Genomic DNA, 20472 nt, shown 5'->3' with positions numbered 1-20472 from the left:
GAGCCCAGCAAAATAAAGAGGAAGTGGAAAAGAATTGCCCTGATTGGAATCTAAGAGAAATATATTTTTTTTCTAATGTTTCTCATGCATAATTTTAAAAAACAGCAGCTTTTGGAGAATAGCAATTCTCTCTTCCAAAGCCAGTCATTAAGAATGATAGCATGGGGGAGCTGGGGTTGTGGCTCAGAGGTAGAGTGCCTGCCTAGCATGCATGAGGCACTGGGTTCAAGCCTCAGCACTACATAAAAATATTATGTCCACCTATAACTAAATAAATATTAAAAACAAAAACAATAGCATAAGGAATTCTGAACTGCTTTGATGAAAATGGCTGCTTGGATAGTGCCCATTTGACCATTCCCTGCTTTGTAAAGACAGGAAATTCATCCCAAGCAGAAGCCACAGGACTGCCTTTTCCTCAGAGGACTCCCCAACCTCCTGACCCTCCCCTGCCAGGCCTCTATTTACTTCCAAAAAACATATTTAATTGAACATAAATTACCCCTCGCCCTGGGCTCTTGTCAAGGCTGAAGCCCACAGGATGGAGACTTGGGTGAAGAAAAATATATTTGGATTCACTTTAGAACTAGAAGCCTGGGAGGAAAATGGAAGTGCTTTGGAGAAGAGAGTACAAATGCAAAATCAAGTAAATGAACAGGCTGCCTCCTCCCTACAAATGCATTTTGTTATAAAACTTTGGGTGGAAATTACTTGGGTTTTTTGTTTGTTTTTCTCTTGATACTGGGGATTGAATCCTGGGGTACTTAACCACTTCGCTATATACCCAAACCTTTTTATCTTTATTTTGAGATAGGGTCTTGCTAAGTTGCTGAGGCTAGCCTCAAACTTGAGATCCTCCTGCCTCTGCCTCCCAAGTTGCTAGGATTATAGGCATGTACCACCATGCCCAGGTGGAAATTACTTTGCTTTCTCAACTGGATCCATTTTTCCATATGCATGCATATTTTTATTAATGGCTGTGGGTCTGGACATAGATGCTCCTGGATCTGTGGAATATTCCAATGTCACATCCACAGGGCAGGTTTGTTTCTACCATTCATCTGTCTCCCCAGGGACCAGGACTGCTCCTGGCCTACAGAAGATCCTTTCTAAACACTCATGAGAATAATGAACAAGGAATCTGAAGTTATACACCTTCTTTGAACTTTGCTGCACACTCTTCAAATTGTCCCTTGCCTCCTTTACCTCTGTTATTGTTTCTGAATCTATCTGTTACACAACAAGCTGGTACAGACAAAGCAATGGGCCTGGGAAACTCCACTCCCACAGTTTCCCAGGTGGAAGTGGCAAAGCTGGGATCCACCTTAGGTCTGTCTGACTCCAGCCACATCCTCCTTAACCTTAGCTCAGCTTCTTCTCCATAAAGGAATAGAAAACATACCTAAAAGAAAGGCCCCAAAGCACTACATCAACTGCTTTGATGAAGTAATCTCTCAGGAGGTTGAGGCAGGAGGATCGCGAGTTCAAAGCAGACTCAGCAACTTAGCGAGGTCCTAAACAACTCAGTGAAACCCTGTCTCTAAATAAAATATAAAAAGGGCTGGGGATGTGGCTCAGTAGTTAAGTGCCCCTGGGTTCAATCCCTGGTACCAAAAAAAAAAAAAAGTATTGTTAACTCTGTTTAAAGGAGAACGTCTTCTGAATGCACAGCCCTTAGCACAGTGCCTGATTCAGGCTAGAAGTTCAACAAATAGTACCCAGTGAGGAAATGAGCAAACAAAGCTCAGAAGCCCAGAAATACATTGCCTTCTCCTAAAGGGCAAACCTCACAAGGCCCTGTGCTTGCGAACTACCCACAGCTGGGTGCTAACTGACACGCTCAAACAGGTTAGCAAGGAGAGGGGCTTGAGAAGGCCCTCCTTTGGCATTCCTAAATTTGGGGCTTCACATGTATACACACACACACACAATGCTAATGTTGACAGAGGAGAGACACACATAAAAGAACATTAATGTTCAAGGACAACATGAGAGAGTGGGGAGGTCATGGTATCATGCTGCAAGTGACCATCAGCAAGCAGGTCACTTCAACTCCACCGGGACCACAATTCAGTCCTTAGTACAGTACCAGGCACAGCGGTCTGGTGTTCAACAGTTATCAAGGTGACAAGCAATGCATATAATTGACTTACGGCATCTGTAAGAGCCGGGAGACGGTAGGCATGCCATTTTTACAGGCGTCACAAGACAGCGTAGACTCCAACACGGCCACTTGAAATGAACAGATACACATTTTAGTTCCACAGAACACGTTGGCAAATCCACTTGATGATGAAAAGTTTGACACCGCTTTGTAATAACTGTCTGCAGGCTGATCAGGACAGTGTCAAAACTCTTCACACACAGACAGATGGCATACATGGGGGGAGGGGGGATGCTGGCAACACTCGTGTTCCCAATGATTCAAAAGAAATGCCTCAGGAGCCACACGCTGACAGAAAGCCAAGTGTATTCCAAAGATAATTGGGACTCATTCATAAAAAGTGTTTATTCTCTCAGAAAAGAAGTAAACCCTACACAGAAGCACAATTTGGAACTTGAAAGTCATTTTGCTGCTTGCCTGATTTAAATCAAAACCAGCACACGAAATGCCAGCTGTTGATACCTCGTTATCCAACACCTTGGATGGCATCAAAAACAGCAGAGACTTTCTACCTGAAGGTCACTGTTCAGTTTTGGCTGTTCAAACTCAACACAAAATTGTCTTGGGGGCCTGTTCTCTCCACATTTTTGGAGTGTTGACTTGTATATTCCTGGATGATGGTCCAAGAGCCACCCTGCTCTCCTCTCTCTGCTCCAGCTGAGTTCTCAGCTGGCTGTGGAGAGAACAGGAGGGCCCCTGGGTGAGTCAGCTTCAGTTCCTGTAGAAGGTAACTCCCACCTACCCTTTGGCTCTCCTGGGCCTCCTCAGGTAATGCTGGAAGAGCTCCTGGATCCAGAATGTTTGTGACCCTGCACCCCTGGCTGGGCCTGCTGGGCTCTTCTCTGCCAGGCTTCTAACCCATGGCTCTCGTGTTCCAGTCCTGCTCCAGCCTTGTTCTGACACCTGCCAGTGTCCCCAAGACTGGCTTCAAGTTGCTGGGCCCTGGCTTTTGCTTCTGATTAAGATTCATGCTGGCTATACTTCTCTTTATGTCCCTCTACTTTAAAAATGCTAATGCATGGCTGGGGCTGTAGCTCAGTGGTAGAACACTTGCCTCACATGTGTGAGGCACTGGGTTCGATCCTTGGCACCACATAAAAATAAAGATATTTTTTAAAAAATGTTAATGCATTTTACAAGAAGTTTCCTGAAGGTTTCAGATGGCCTCACCAATTGTCAAGCCATCTGAATGTTTGCTGAAGTGTATTTCTGGTTGTGGAGGATAGTAACGTCCTCTAGGTCCTTCCTGGACTCTGGAAACAGAGTGAGTGGCTCTGCCTGAGCCCGGGAGATCCCTCCAAACCCTATACTGACCCACAGCCATGGATGGTGCAGGAGGAAAGGAATCCACAGGCACTGAGTCTGGCGGTCGTCCATAGGTCATTTCATACAGTAAGTGGCCAAAGCAGTGGACGTCCACACTTTCCAACGTCTGTGGAAGAAAGAGAGCAGTGCCACATTCATCCTCCATCTAGACCCCCTGTTCCTGCCCAAAGCTTTCACTGAGAAACCAGGCCCAGGGGCAGCCCTACTCCCAATTGGCAGTAAAAATGCAATTCCAAAGCCTTTCATGAAAGCTCACAAGGTATCATTCTGACCAAACGTCATGCTCCTACCTCTGTGATTTTCCAATTAATGATTTCACCCCCTTCCTTGCCCTATCCAGCAACGCTCCCTAGGAGAAACAGGGCCAATGAGTAAGGCCCACCTCAGCTCTGCCTTTCCCTGCTTAGCACTATTTCCTACATGGGAAGATCAGGGGTCCTGCTACTGCTTCATTGCTTTAGTGACTTACATTGATTTTCCTGAACTGTGTGAAGTAGGACCGGTAGAAGGAAGGAAGGCCCAGTAAGGAATTCTCGAGGTCTAGCAGCCGGCAAGTGTCCCCATCTAACATCACGTTGGAGGCATGAAGGTGCCCATAAGGGAATCCTTTGTCATGTAGAAACTTTAATACCTATTAAAAAATATGCATAGGTTACATTTTCCTCCCAACTCACTTGGATATAAGAGAGGTTATACTGTGTGTGTGTATGTGTGTGTGTGTGTGTGTGTGTGTGTGTGTTTTATTTTTGGCTGGGGGTATAGCTTAGTGGTAGAGCACATGTTTAATATGTACAAGGTCCTAGGTTCAATCCCCAGCACTGAAAAAAAACAAACAAAAAATCAAAAACAACCTGGTTTTTCTTTTAAAGTCAATATGTTTTGAAACAATATCAAACAGGTCACTGGGGCGATTCCTAAAGAAAAATGTGACCTCTGTCCGTTCCTTTGGAGTCATGCTGAATGCTCTCAGGCTGTGAGTCTGAGAGGCAACTCCAAGTTCCCTTTTCCAAAGAATAGAGAAGGGTTGGGCATGGTGGCACACTACTGTAATCCCAGCAGCTTGGGAGGCTGAGGCAGGAGAATCTCGAGTTCAAAGCCAGCCTCAGAAACTTAGTGACGCCCTAAGCAACTCAGTGAGACCCTGTCCCAAAATAAAATGTAAAAAAGGCTGGGGATGTGGCTCAGTGGTTAAATGCCCCTGGGTTCAATCCCGGTACCAAAAATAAACAAAAAAGAATAGAGAAGAGTTTTGAGCAAATAGCTTTGAAGCCAAGAGACTTTGATTTAAGTGGTTTCTGATCCCAACAGTCCAGCTCTCTCCAGGGCAGTCCCGATTCCTTCTGCATTAATGAATGAAGCTCTTTTCTCAGCACTTCTGACAGGTACTTCAGAAAAGGGACTGACTTGCAAACGTCTTTAGTCCAATCTCTTCTCAGGACACATGTGACTGTTTATTAACAGAAACATACAACAGGCTCCCATAAAAAGAAGCAAACTTTTCAGCTGCCATTTAAAAAAAGTGGCTTGCCCCTAGAATAGAGATGCCACAATACAGCCCCTGCAAAGACCTGGCGAGTCACAGCGACAGCGGTTAAAGGGGGCTGCCCAGGTCAGTCTACTGAGGACTGAAAGAAAATATCACAACTTCCCCACTGTTGACTTTATTTATTTATTTATTTTCAGTTGTAGATGGACACAATACCTTTATTTATTTTTTTAATGTGGTGCTGAGGTTTGAACCCAGTGCCTCATACATGCCAGGCAAGCACTTACCACTGAACCACAACCCCAGCCCCCTACTGTTGACTTTTAAACTCTTCACCTTTTTTAACTTACAGTGTGTAAAATATATTATGAGTAGTACATGTATGTAATATATATAGTTAAATATACACAATGGAGGTTTATGCTCAAGTCTTTTTTACTGATAGGGCTGCACAGGTCAGGAAGTCTAGAAAATATGATTTAGAGGATGATATGGGAAAAGGCTTTCCTTTCCTTTCTTCTTTCTTTCTTTCTTTTTTCTTTTTGGTGCTAGGGATTGAACCTCAGTCTTGTGATGCTAAGCACACACTTTACCACTGAGCTATATACCTCCAGCCCAAATGGGAAAGGCTTTCAATACTGATTATACTTCTGTAAGGGAGCCACATGGGTATATATCCCATATAACAAAACAAAAGTCTTGGCACAGAGATGAAGGTCAACCAAACACAAAACCAGGCATCCTCATACCAAAGTTCTTAAAAGTCAGACACCAAAGTTATTAATAGCTAACACTTTTAGAATTTTATAAATGTAAATTACTGCCACCTTCATCACAAATATTTGCTTTTGGGGGTAAAATATAGCAATGCCATTAGTTTATAAATATTCAGACAATGTCAGCAGTTTTGGATATTGCCTGAAAACTTTTCCATAAGAAGAATATAATTGTGGACAAAACTCCAGCACCACTTAAACAAAAACTGAATACCTCTTACCTCTAAAATCTGCCGTCCATATGTTTTTATTTGCTGGAGTTCAAGGCCCTGAATCTTCTTAGGGTTGCAATATTTTTTTAAGAATGGGTCCTTTGGTTTTGCCTTTTGAAAAGAACAAAGAGCACATTAGAAAGTGTCAGAGGAGCCTATATCTGCACCTGAGCTTCCTGAACACGGAATAGCCTACAGACACTGGAGGTTCCAGAGACGGCCAGCCCACAGGATGTGGGTTTAAAAATACAAGAGTCTGTGAAGTGGATAGAAAGAGAATGACCTGGGTTCTGTCCCTTCTCTTTCCCAGGGATGATGTGCCTAGTCAAGGCCTTGGTAGTCCCCTGAACCCTGCATACTGTCAGGACTCTTCAGAACTGCTTGGTTACGTTCTAGACAAACTTTAAAATTGACCCAAGCCTACAATGAAATGGATACAATCATTAAATGTCCTATCTTTCCTCATGTGTGAAAAGAAATGCTCTTGGGGCTGGGGCTGGGGTTCTGTAGTAGAACGCTTGCCCTGCACATGTGAGGCACTGGGTTCAATCCCCAGCACCACATAAAATAAATAAATTAGTAAAACAAAGGTATTGTGTCCATGTTCAACTAAAATAAAAAAGAAAAGAAAAAAAAAAAAAAAAGAAATACTCTTTAACCAAACTGTGTAGTCTTTCCAAATAAAAGGAAAACTAAAATAAAATCCTCAAGGACTAGCTTCTTGAACCTTAGGTATCGAATATTAATAATGAGATCTAAAGGAACTCAAAAGAACTTTGTAACCATGATCATGTACATTTACCTTGTAAATCAGATCCTTCAAAGTTCCTTTTTCATTAAATGTCCTGATTAGCAATGCAGAGGATTCATTAGCAGTGGCAAAGGTAACCCGATAGATGTAAGGGTGCTGCCAAAACAAAAAAGAAATTCATGTTGATTGGCATGAGAATCAGGGTCCAGGGCCTGCTTATGCAGAGTCAAGAGCCACCTTGGTAGTTTGGTTGCATATAAATGTGAGGATATTCCTGAACGGTGGTAGTTTCAAGTTATTTAGATGATCAACTAGTTCCTCTTCCTTCCAATGGGGGAAGGGAAAGAGATGTTATTGACAAGAGGAAAGTGGATAATGAACATGGTGAACTCCACCTTGAAGGTATCTGCACTCTCTTAGTTCAGGCAAAAGCCTGGTGGAAGACAGGAAATGTGAGTTTGGGAAATATGATTTTGATATTCTGCCTCTATAAATGGATAAAGAATACAGCCAAATCTCAGCACAACCAAGTGGGACCAGGATCAATGTGCCTCTGCTCGCAGGTTGGCCTGGTATTCCACGCTGCTGTTAGGGTGCTGAGCCAGGGAGCACGGCAGCCAGGAAATAAGCAAAAGCAGTATCGTTTGGCATCTTTGTTCCTTTCCAAAGCTGCTGGCATGGGTCACCCTGCTGTTCCATAGACATTTGCAATATGATGATTCACAGTGTCCTCCTCAGATGGGGACACTGACGTCAACCAAGTAGGGTGGGGAAAAGACAAATTATTTAATGACTGAGAAGAAAGTCCTCAAATAACCTCAAATTTTGGTTGCATGAACAAACTGGCTCCAGATTGGCATGACAATGCCCAACAGCTCACAGGAATTCCATGAAAATTTAAGACAGCAGAAGCTGAGCTGCCCAGGGCTAGAGGGTGGAGAGGCTGGGGGAGGGTGGAAGGTTATGCCCAGAAAAATACAGTAATCAATCCTGAAAGTTTCTCCTGATCATCACATCAGCATGGTGGCTGCTGACTTTTTAACAGCTTTATTGATACATAATTCACATGTCATTACATTCACCCTAACCATTCAATGGTTTTCAATATATTCAATGGTAAGATATCACAATCTAATTATAGAACATATCCATCACCCCAAAAAGAAATTCAATGAAATAGACAAAGGGGAATGGGGGGAGAGTGAGGGGACGGGAATGGGAAAGATATAGAATGAATTAGACATAACTCTTCTATGTTCATATGTGAATACATGATCAGTGCAATTTCACACCATGTACAACCTCAAGAATGGGATCCTAATTAGAATATTAGACTCCATGCATGTATGATATGTCAAAATACACTCTACTGTCATGTATAGCTAAAAAGAATTTAGCCAGCGCATGGTGTATGCCTGTAATCCCAGCGGCTCAGGAGGCTGAGACAGGAGGATCAAAGCCAGCCTCAGCAATGGTGAGGCCCTAAGTAACTCAGTGAGACTCTGTCTCTAAATAAAACACAAAATAGGGCTGGGGAAGTGGCTCAATGGCCCAAGGCCCCTGAATTCAATCCATGGTACAAAAATAAAAAATTTAAAAAAAAGAAGCTATAATAACTTGTTTCTGAATAAAAATAAAAGTTATTACTAATATTAAAAAAAATTCAATGAGAAAGGCTGAGGATATAGCTCAGCTGGTAAGACTGTTTGCCTCACATGTACAAGGCCCTAGGTTCAATCCCCAGCACCACCAAAAAAAAGAAAAAAAAAAATTCAATGAGTAAAATAAAAACCCTCGAGTCCACACTGATATGACTAAAAGGGCTGGAATATAGCTCAGTGGTAGGATGCTTGCTTAGCATGCATGAGGCCCTGGGTTTGATCCCCAGCACGGAAAGATTAAAAAAAAAAAAAAAGGAAAGCTCTTTCTTATGATCTAATAAATACAAAAGGAATGATGAGTTAGAAATCACACTGAAAGCTAAAACTAGTAGATTTGATAAAGAACAGGATATTTCATGTAGTCTCAAACTATCTCCCAAAACATTATTTATTAATTCTAGGTATTTATCTTAAGAAAACAGTTAAGGATGGGCACAAATGTTTAGCTAAAATTGCTCATTGTGACTTCTTTTCTGTTTTTCTTAATCTAATAAGAGAAAAAAAAAATTAAATACCTAAATGCCTGATTAGTTAAGTAAACTAGCCAATTAAAATTCTATGCTACCATTAATAATAATGTTGCATTGTATTTATTTAGATGATCATGTTTACATGACTAAGGGAAGTTTTCAAACAGCATGTAGATGGTAAAGTGGTGCATGCCTATAATTCTAGTGACGCAGGAGGCTGAGGCAGGAGGATCTCAAGTTTAAGACCATCCTGGGCAACTTAATGAGACCCTGATTCATAATAAAAAATAAAAAGGGCTGGGGATGTTGCCCAGTGGTATAGCACTCCTGGGTTCAATCCCCAGTACCAAAAGCAAAACAAAACAAAAAAAGCAGTATGTATAAAATTTCAAAAAGTCAAATAAAGTTCTAAAACTGTAACAACTCAACATTTTGGTTCCTCCTTCTGGTTAGTTGGGATTACAGGTGAGTTTTATTTTCTTATTTTTGCTCATCTGGGTCTTATGGCTTCTCTACAATTAACATGTACCTCTTATATATGCTACTTTAAAAACAGAAAAAGTACAGCCCATTAAAATAAATTTAAAACTGAATGCAGACAGCATACCGTACAACCTGCCAAACTCAAGGCCACACCATTTTTCTTGGTCACACATGATACCTTGTAAAAAGCCTGGCCTTTTATAGCATGACAAGCCACTCTGTCTTTAAAAACGAATGTGTTAACTCAACTGGACAAGTCAGCATAATTTTGCTCAGCCATTAAGGAACTCCTACAACCTCATGCAGACAACAGATAAAGAACATCAACATTTACTCAAATTTCTGGCCAGATTAGTCTTCACTGAAGATATTCTCCACCTAGCTTGAAATATATCATTGTGATCCTTTCCAACAAAGGCCTTATATTAAACCTGTGCATTGCATAAGTAGTGCTAATGAAGGTCAACTAGTAAGCCTGTGAGAGTAGTAACAGACAACAAAATGGATATTCTGCCTTCTCTTTACCCAGCTTATTGAAATTCTGTCTTCTGGACTAGAAAGAGATCTTCCAATTCCACTGATACATACACCCTCACCAAGAAAAAGAGACTCAGAAGAGTAGTTGCTTTCCTAATCTAGTATCTGTTTAAAATACAAGAGCTAACCTGAGCATGGTGGCACACACCTGTAACCTCAGCCACTCGGGAGGCTGAGCCAGGAGGATTGCAAGTGTGAGGCCAGCCTCAGCAACTTAGCAAGGCCATATCTCAAAATAAAGTGAAAAAGACTCAGGATGTAACCCAGTGATAAAATGCTCACTTCACATGTGTGGAGCCTAGATCTAATTCCCAGCACTACAAAACCCAAAAAACTAATATAATTTAAGGTTATATTTAAATTATCACATTTCATGGGTTGTGCAGATGTCATGAGTGTTATTTCAAATGGTCTGTGATCCTTGGGAGGAGCCCTGCACAGTTTCTGTCAGGTCTGAAATCCACCTCTCTCTCCATTCTCGAGCATTTCTGCTCTTCTCCTCATGTTCACACTCAACACTATGAATCTGGGATCAGCCCTAAGAATAACAGAAGGACATGTACTCACCAAACAGGAAGGCAGGAGTTTGATTAGACATTGAAAATCTTTATCTGACAAGTACTTGTCTGGGCCAAGGTCAGCCTGAAAACATGGGAGGAAATATCAGTGTACAGTCTTGGTCATCAAAAGAAAAATTTCTTAAAAGTCTTTCCCTTTCATTTTATTTGTCTAAATAAATGGTAAATCAAAGATGACAATCACGCTAACTCTTGTTGCCTCAAGGTCTTTCTGTCAAGGCAGTGTATAAACATACAAAAACCAGGATTTAACTGTGATCACATCTAATTCTACTGATCAAATGTATCACTTGAATGCCCAAAGTGAAAGACTCTAAGTAACCAGGTGTCTGGAGGCTGAGGAAGGAGGACAGCAAGTTCAAGGACAGCCTCAACAACTTAGCAAGACCATCTCAAAAAATTTTTAAAAATTTTTAAAAAGAAAAGCAAGCACTGGGGATGTAGCTCACTGGTAAAGTGCCCTGGGCTCTGGATTCAATGCCCCATATTAAAAAAAAAAAAAAAAGATAAAGTACTAAAACTGTTAATCCTAAAGAGATCCTAGATGATTATTTTAAGGTGTAGCTATTTCTTTCCAAATGTTTACTAGGTGACTAAATATAATTACACCTATATAACCAAACACACTGCAAAGAGAACTTAAAATGACTCTCCTTTGATATGGGACTGCAGAAGCCCTGACATCAACATTAATAGTGCAGTACGATTTTGTAATTCTCTTGTCAAATCTGCTTTCAGAAATCTATCTAAATTTCCTGAAATAAAATTGATGCAATAAAAACACTAAAAAGGAAAAAAATATGTGAAGCAAAAAAATTAGCTTACCCAGCTTAAGACTAGCCGTTCCTTTGGTTGATTTTTAATCTTCATCAAAAAATATTTCTTCCTTATCCTCCAGCCTGTCATCAAAGCAGAAATGTGTTTAGAGCTGCATCATTTTTACAATTGCTCTAAGCTTCACTGACTAAAAGTAATTGATCAAAATTAAGCTTGGCAAAATTACCCATAGTAAGCACCAGTAAAAAAGCCACTTGATTATGTTCACATGGTAAAGGGTATACCAGAGAGCAAGCAAGCAAGGTGGAGGGGAGGAAAAAGAGAGGGAAGGAAGGAAGAAAGAAAGGAAGACAACAGGGTGGCTGGGAGGCTGAGGCAGGAGGATGGAGTTCAAAGCCAGCCTCAGCAACTTAGGGAGGCCCTTAGCAACCCAGGGAGACCTCATTTATAAATAAAATATAAAAAAGGGCTGGGGATGTTGCTCAGCGGTTAAGCACACCTGAGTTCAATCCCCAGTACCAAAAAAAAAAAAAAAAGAAGAAGAAGAAGGAGGAGGAGGAGGAGGAGGAAAAAAGAAAAAAGAAATTATTCATGGAAGTAGTAAGAGAATGGATTAAGTGAAAAAGACAGATGAAAACTGGATGGTAGCTGGGGATATAGCTCAGGTGGTAGAGTGATTGCCTCGAATGCACAAGGCCCTGGGTTCAAACCCCAGCACCAAACCAAACAAAACAAAAAACCTGAATGGCGGGGGCTAAGGTTGTAGCTCATGAGGAGACTGGTTACCTAGAGCATGTGAGGCACTGGGTTTGATCCTCCGCACCACATAAAAATAAATAAATAAAATAAAGGTATTGCATCTATCTACAACTAAAGTTTTTTTTTTTTTTTAATTAAAATAAAGAAAAAGAGTGATGGGTGCAAAAAGTTACTACCATCCAAATCCTAAGATGCGTTAAGTAGTAAAAGTTAAGGACCGCATCCTCAAGCATTAGGAATGCAAAAAGAAAAAGGAGTCCCAGAACCTAAGAAGAGTCCTAGGACATCTGGGGATATCTGACAGAAAGAGGACCAAGAATGCAGGTCTGGGACCTGTCTCCTTAATGGATCGAGCTGCTGATTTCTCACCTATGTCTTTCAGTGGCTCCACCACCTCCCACTTTGGCTCTGATCGGAAGAACATGGAGACCTGTTGTAAGGCAATCTCTGCAAAGACATGTGGAAACTCATTAGTCAAACACATTAGGAAAAGGGCCATATGCTCCAGATATTATTCTCACAAATGAAAAAATTACAAAAAGAACAGGAAGAAGAAGGGGAGGAGGAGGAGGAAGAAGAGGACAACCAAAAGCAATGTGGGATTTTAGACTGGACCCTAAAACAGCCAAAGCACGTTAGTGGAAATACTGGTGAAATCTGTGTAACACATGTGTTTAATAGCAATAAGAGAGCTGGGCTCAGTGGCATATGCCTGTAATTCCAGCGGCTCGGGAGGCTAAGGCAAGAGGATGACAAGTTTGAAGCCAGCCTCAGCAACTTATTGAGGCCCTGAGCAACTCAGTGAGACCCTGTTCCAAATGAAAAATAAGTAAAAAAGGGCTGGGAATGTGGCTCAGTGGTTAAGTGCCCCCGAGTTAAATCCTCAGTTAAAAAAGAAAAACAAGTAATATGATAATATTAATATATTTTGACAAGTGTGTCATCAGATATTAACATTGAAGGACAGGAATATACGGAAACTCTTTGTAATACCATTGCAACATCTCTGTAAATCTAAACTCATTCCCAAATTAAAAGTTTATCAAGCAGCAAAAAAAAAAAAATGTAATTATTAATGATATAAAAAAATAAATGCGTATATATTTTTTAACTGGAAAATCTAAAACATGTGAACTAGCTGACCTAAACCCTGAATTTGATATATGCCCCAGACCACAACCAAAGCACAAGACTCAAAACACATTCTAAGGTCAGACTGGAACAGCACTGAATGTTGTTCCAAGTGATATTTATCCCATCTTCATTCCTCATGGAATTATAGCTTTCACCAACAAAGAAGTGATTAGCCTTAAATAAATACTGGAAATAAAAGCCAGTGTTTTAGAAAAACATCTATGTTCAGTAACAACATGGTTCTATTGTGGGAAGTCACTGAGTGCCTGTTTACGGGAAAATTAAAAAAAAAAAAAAAAAATCCATCCTTTCTCCCCTCCTCTGGTGTTCACTTATCATGACAATGTTTTCCCCCTTGAAGAAGACAATGAGAACAGGAAGTTCTTTAAAGTCCACTGTATTAAGAAACCATCAGAATAACTGCTTTTTACATTTCCTGCAAAAAAGCAACATCTGTAAGTTGCCATTTCCTCTCAGTGCAGGGAGTAAATGAAAGTAGTTCAGATCCCTGGAAGCTAACAGCCATCATCTCAATGCACCGTGGAATTCCACCTCTGCTGAGCACTAACTGCTGTCCAAGGAGACTGGTGAGGCCTGAGGGATTCGCCAGAAATACTCTCCATATGTCAAAATGACCCCATCTCCAATTATGCAGAGAGCTTGACAAACAGCATTCTACTGATATGTTTTACTGTACATTATGAGTTAAGAGAGACAGGGAAGAAAACAATTTCCTAGCTATTTGTTTATTAACTCAATATGTAAAGTGTCAATGACATCCACTCAGAAGAAAACACGGGGTGCCCAAATCAAAATTGGCTCGATTTACATTTGTTGTAACTACCCCAATGCACAATGAACCGTTTACAAGCAGAAGCATATAAATTTTTATTATCAACTCTGGGAACCTTGCACCTTTTCTATAATTAATGTTGCTATAAAGCGTTTTTAGTATTTCCAAAATAACTTGCAAATAAGCAAGCATAAAAGGAAATTAAGTGAAAATTATTCATATCAACTTTGAGAAGGATCATGAGAAATAATTTTCCAACACAGTACCATGTCATCCCAAAGACTGGAAAGGACAGTTGTGCAAAGCTAACAGTGACTCATAACTCCCTATAACATCATTAGTCAACAATATTTATTTATGCTACTGCATACCATATGTTGTTTAAGGAGTGGGGACATAGGCGGGAACAAATAGAACATGCTGGATTTGTTAATGATAAATTGAGGACTAGGGAACAGATTCTCTTTTTACCTTAGGAGCAGAAAGGACACTTTCCTCCCACTGAACTGTGATGTATTGTCCAATAAACCCCATGGCTACCATGCTCCCAATCTTAACACCTTCTCTCCCCAGACTCAGGCAACATGTTTCAATCCTAAATAGCACTCCTCTGTTTAGAAGCCTTTACTGGCCCCCACTTCCTTACCAAATCTAGCCCAAGCTGCTAAACATCGTGTTCAGACTACCTCTGGCTTACCTCATCTTTCTGGTCTTTTCCCCCACTATGTTCGAGGTCTCCTACTCTGCACCCCGAGGTCTGCCTCCTGTGGCCACTAAAGGCTGGCCTTCCCATGGTGCCTCCCCATTTTTTACCTGGCCCATCTATTCCTCAAGGCTCAGCTCAAATTTGCTGTCCCTAGCCAGGACTTGTCTGCACGCTCCCAGTGCGCTCTCTGTCCCTTTCTTATGGAATTATCCATAGTCTGTCCTATATTAGGGTGACTCTCTTCCACCAGACTGTAAACTGGCTGGAAGGGAACTCTTAATCTGGGTAAAATCCAGAGCCATTTACTACTTCTCTTCCCCTTGGGGGGCTCTGCCTGAAGCAACGGCCACTGCCTCTCAGCCTGGCTCACTTCCATTAGCCCTCAGGTCTCACTGCAGGTAACAGCTGCTCTGGAAAGCCCCCTTCCATCACCAGGTCTGGACTATCTGCCCTTCCCAACCTTCACCCCATCCTTCCCTCAAGGTGCTGCCCAGTGTTCACCTGCCAAGATCTTCACCTGTCAATCTCCCTATGTAAGTGCCTTGGGTTTATGGATGAGTGTAGGTGGAGGGACTACTCCTTTCTCCTTGCTGAATGCTTAGCACCTGGCATATAATAGGTGCTCAGTAAGTAGTTGATGACATACAAATAATGGTTCATTATATGGTTGATAGATGTGAACCATGGAAAGGAAGGCATCTGTCCTCTATTTCCTTAGCACTGACATGTGGGAAGCCACATGCTCACTGAGTGCTGATGAACAAGCCCAATATAGGAAATGCAGAGCCAGACCTCTGAGTCTATCCTGGGCTTCCCATGAAGCTCAGATGTACCAGATGCCCCCACTGTGTGCAGTCTTTGAACTCTAGATCCAGCCCTGTGGGATGACAGCAGGGAACAAACACGAGCTCTTCTAGCCCTGCTACTGAGCTTCAAATCTCCAGTCTACCAGGCCGGCAGTGTCATGTCTCAGAGAAGCTTGTGGCCTCTCCCAGACACTCTGCTTTTGTCCTGAACATCATAGCCCAGCCCCAGCCCCCAGTCCCCACTCCTTGTACCCTCCTATTCAAGGGATTCCTGGGGTCTTAGGACTGGACGGACTTCAGCGCTGCCTTCCCTCCTCAGGCCTGTAGTTTTGCAGGTCAGGATCCAGAGCACAGAGAGGGGAAATGCTGCCCGCAACAAAAGTGGCAACGGGGCCCAGGTGTCCTGATTTCTGGTTCAAGTGACTCTTATGTGGACATTAAAGTCTTCTCTGGGGGCTGAGGATGTAGCTCGGGGGTAGGGCACTTGCCTAGCATGCACAAGGCCATGAGCTCAATCCCCAGCACCATTAAAAAAAGCAACAGCATTTCTTATTGTGAGGAGATGAGCAGGTTTGAGATGGGAAGATGGCTACAGCTCAGAGGCTTCTAAATGACAGAAGGGGCTTGTCAACAAGATGGATACGAGCGTGTGTGTGTGTGTGTGCGCGCGTGTGTGTGTGTGTGTGTGTGTGTGTTCTCAACACAAACTCCTCAGGTCTAGGAGACACCTCTCTTGTACAACAGCTGGCCCAAGCACCTGACAACCCTCCCACGGAGTATTAAGGGCCTACAGTTCCCTTCTGTGGATGTGGTCATTTGGAAAAAGCCAGAAAAGAAAGAAAGTCCCACAATCCCAGGCTGGGGACTCCAGGAGGCCATGAAGCAGCTGCTGGTGTCCTGAGAGCTCCTGAGGAGCCATCCTGGGGAGCTGGGTGGGCAGCACAGCCCCCTCTAATAAGCACTCTCACCCCAGGCAGAGCACTGAACAGGAAGAGCGGCCGCGTGGGTCTTTCCACCACTTGAACACAAAACTCAAATCCTGCTGCAGTGAAGTTGGGTGGGGACCATGGACCATTAGAAAACTGAGGAGAGACAGGGCCATTATCCACACTCAGGGGGAGAAGTGGCCCTGAATAGAGAAGTGCCACTGTTGGGTGGTGCTCTGCGCCCTCTGGGAACCACGTCAGACGGTGTATTTCAGGAATGGCTCCGTGGAGCTGGCGTGGGCTTCCTTTTCCTGGTGCCGTTGGTGAGTCAGCCTAGAGCCAAGACAAGTTCTGACATTTCATTCAAAGGCGGAAATTAATCACCATCTTTCTGAAAACAGCACCCCTCACCTATTGCTTCATTATAGGACTCTGCCCTCTATGAAGCAGCTGGACTCTTGAGCTTTTGGATTCTGGTGGGAGTTTCTGGTGGCCTTTTACACCCCTGCCCACATCTGCTTTGAACCCTGACCACCTACCCTGCTGTGGTGTTGGGAAAGATGAAGAACAGTAACAGCATGTGGGGGAGGTTCAGTACAAGGAGAAACCGAGATCAAACAACCTTCCAGAAGCTAAATAGAATTTTAACTTGAAAAAATTCAGATCAGACTTAGTTACACAAATGTACAAGACTGGATCAGGCTGTCCCTCTCTGGTGACCTTAGTTTCCTCATCTATAAATAAAAAGATTAGTCTTGGTGCAACAGCTCTGGGATTCCTGCTGGCACAGCCCCACTGTGACTCAATGCCCCTATAGAACGAGCCCCCTGAGAGCAGAGAGTGCGCCTGCCTCACACCTGCCTCCCCGACACTCGGCTGATACCTGTGGGCTGCGTGGGCTGAATGGCTTCTTTACATGTGCGCTACACCTTGATGCCTGCCTGCAGGACAAGAGCCACAGACACTCAGGAAGTGATGCAGACAAACACACATAGGACAGAGTTGGGGCTGATCTGATGAGCCAATCTAGATGACCGGCTGACCATGGCTGGAACCATCGAGGTGCAGTGTGGAGAAATGAAAGCTGCAAATGATGCTACTCTGACAAAACTGGAGCTGTCTTGAGAGCCCCAGTCCTGCTTGTGATGTCTTTTCTCCTCTGTATGCCAAAAAACAGCAGGGAGAAGAAGGGAATCCTTATAACAACCCAACGCACGATTTTGTAAGTTATAGTAAATGTGAGTTTGAAATAAACTTTCCTTCTCTTGGTTATTCTGAAAAGGCATTTTCCTTAGCCGTGTATAGAACTTCAACTGGAAGATGGCAAGCCTTTTCTAGAGCTAGATGTCTCCCACTTTAATGTGCGCGAGGTGTACCCGGGGACCTGTTCAAGGCAGATCCTGAATCAGCAGGTCTGGGATGGGGCCTGAATTCTGCACTTTTGACAAGCCTGCGTGGTGCTGATGCAGTCAGGGTGGCCAGAGAACCATACTTTGAGTAGCCAGACTCAAGGGCTGTGGTTTTCCAACCAGGCTGGGTACTGGAATCACTCAGACAGCTCTATAAACCACGAGCCCCACCCGCAGGGACTGCGATTTTATTGGCAAGCATGCGGCCTGGGCACTGGAACTTTTTAAAGCCCCCAAGTGATTCCACTACACAGAAGAGTTTGGTGCCCAAGAAATAAGCCTCAATTCCCCCTCTCTGAAATAGGAATAAAAAGTGCCTCCCTCTAATTATTTTTAAAGTAATGTTTTGAAGACCCAATAATCTGACAAAAATCTATTCTTTTAGCAAGGAAATTAACAATACCAAGAGTTCCACACAGAAAGCTTCTAAGCAGGGCTCGGCTTTAATCAATCAGTTGAATTTGGCTCATGGGTTCAGGTCTGCAATGGTTTCTACTGGTCCTTTAAGTCCACACTAGAATGTACTTAATATCTTGTTCCTCCTTCCACTGGCATCAGGCTTGGCCTATTGATACTGCTTTGTGTGTAATCAGTATTGGAAGAGAAGCCATTCAACTCAGACCCCTGGTAACATCCTGATTCAGGTACCCTCTATACTTTGCACTGGAGGGGCTCAGGAGCATGGAAAAAAATAAAGGACCCTTCTGAATCATTGCTGTGTTTAACATAAATCCCTGGAAAATACAGATACACAATGTATTGTAAATATAAAAACAGAGCCAAACTGCACGTGGTGGCATATACCTGGGATCCCAGTGGCTCAGGAGGCTGAGGCAGGAGGATCAAGAGTTCAAAGTAAACCTCAGCAATTTGGTGAGGCCATAAGAAACTCAATGAGACCCTATGTCTAAATAAAATACAAAACAGGACTAGGTATATGGCTCAGTGACTAAGCATCCCTGGGATCAACCCCCAGTACCTGAAAAAAAAAAAAACAGAGCCAAATACCAAAAGAAATTGAAATTACTGTATTACTGTGTACATCACTGTGGATTATATACTCTCTGTTCTGTCAGAAAAGATAATAAAGATTGTGAGTATTAGACATGACAAAATTTCTCTTCCCTATTTTTCTATGCAAACATTTTACAAGTAAATAAAGTTCTTATAAATCTAAATTATAATCAAGTAAGTCTTTGTAAATAAATAATACCTTATTACAAATGTGCACATTTCCCTGTTTAGAAGTAGAGCTTCCCCCATGTGCTAAGTATAGTGCCCAGAGTGACCACAGCGGACAGATCCCTTGGCTTACCAGTGTAGTTTGCAGAATAGTTGTTTGGATCTAGAAACTTCTTAACCAGTTCACAATTAGACAGAATATGATTTGTGGTGATAACATTGAGATAGTTCTGAAGACCTTTCTGCCTCTCAGCTATGAATTCACGATCCATGTTGCCAATCAATTTTTTGGGAGGAAGAGGTAGACTTAGTCCTGCAATCTTAAAAAAGAAAATAAAAAGGTATTATACTTATGTCATCCACTAGTAAGATTCAATATCAGAATCCTAAGCCATCATAGTTCATTAAATTTCAGATAACATAGATTTTAAGATGCATCCTAATTTTAGTGGTATTATAAAAATGGGGAAAAAAACTATGTATCTTGGAACTGATAAAATTCTGTATGAAGTATAGTAACTTTAAAATTTTAAAAGGGCTGGGGATGAAGCTCAATGGTAGAGTATTTGCCTAACATGCGTGAGGCCCTAGGTTCAATTACACCACAATTAAGTAATTAATTAATAAGTTAATAAATTAACTAATTAAAAAATTTAACCAAAGCTATACATAAACATAATGCAAAGAACCAATAATTTTTTTAAAATTATTACTGGCAGTTCTGTGGTACTTTGTCTCCCACTCTCTCTGCCACCAGGTGAAATCCCTTCTCCACTATCCTGAAACAGCCACATTCAATTCTTTCTGCGAATCTTTTGGCAGTGGGGAATGCTCATATTGCTCGGTCTTCTATGTCTTGACTTCTCATTTTTGGGAAATTTCTGTACTTTCCCATTATGGAAAAATTAAATTAGTTCTTTTTCACAATTCTTACCTTACTCCACACACATCCAATCCCCATCTGTACATATGTGGTTATAATTTTAGTGTATCATTATCATATTTATATTAGGTAAATTATATTCATAATAGTTATATTCATAACAATTGCTAAACCTTTTGGAGGTTCTATGATGTAAACTAAGACCTTTTAAAATTATCTGCTTCCCATCTCAAAATTGTGCCTTCCCCATCTGCTTCATGAGTGAGCTCTCAGCTATTGGATTTTCGACCTAAAATATTTTGTTGTGGTTTTCTTCTCTGTTATTATATTTGTCCTTGAGATGGTATGTGCGTGTGTGTGTGTGTGTGTGTGCACGTGTGTGTTTATAAAACCAACTGACTATTGTCTAGAGTGGTTTGGTGAGGAAAGAAAAGTAAATGCAGGTGCTCAACCTAATATCATTTTCCAGATCATTTAAAATGTTGAGTCTATTTTTCAAACTTAAAAAACAAAGTATCAAATTGGCATTTTAATTCGGGGAGCAAAGTCACTTTCAGGTGCATTCAATGTGAGTGCTTAGATCAGAGCCACGTGGTGTGCATTAATGATGGAGGGTCTGGAGGGCACCTTGAATTCAGAAAAGTAAGTCATCT

At 42.0% G+C, this 20472-nt stretch overlaps 1 protein-coding gene across 3 annotated transcripts in view; it reads right to left on the bottom strand.

Moving 5' to 3' along the window:
* Pxk (PX domain containing serine/threonine kinase like) overlaps positions 1–20472 on the bottom strand; it is a 75254-nt gene that overhangs the window by 19049 nt on the left and 35733 nt on the right. For all 3 annotated transcript variants that reach the window (XM_027951312.2, XM_027951314.2, XM_071619121.1), the window contains exons 4-12: positions 19070–19256; positions 12350–12427; positions 11270–11343; positions 10434–10508; positions 6767–6871; positions 5974–6075; positions 3960–4121; positions 3479–3596; positions 2154–2232 (exon numbers count right to left, since the gene is read on the bottom strand). In XM_027951312.2, the coding sequence (XP_027807113.1) occupies positions 2154–2232; positions 3479–3596; positions 3960–4121; positions 5974–6075; positions 6767–6871; positions 10434–10508; positions 11270–11343; positions 12350–12427; positions 19070–19256 (980 nt within the window). The remainder of the gene's footprint in view (positions 1–2153; positions 2233–3478; positions 3597–3959; positions 4122–5973; positions 6076–6766; positions 6872–10433; positions 10509–11269; positions 11344–12349; positions 12428–19069; positions 19257–20472) is intronic.

Source organism: Marmota flaviventris, chromosome 1 (genome assembly GCF_047511675.1).
Source record: "Marmota flaviventris isolate mMarFla1 chromosome 1, mMarFla1.hap1, whole genome shotgun sequence".
NCBI classification, from domain to species: domain Eukaryota; kingdom Metazoa; phylum Chordata; class Mammalia; order Rodentia; family Sciuridae; genus Marmota; species Marmota flaviventris.
Note: the sequence above shows the minus strand (reverse complement) of the source record. Positions and strands in the feature narration are given on the sequence as shown.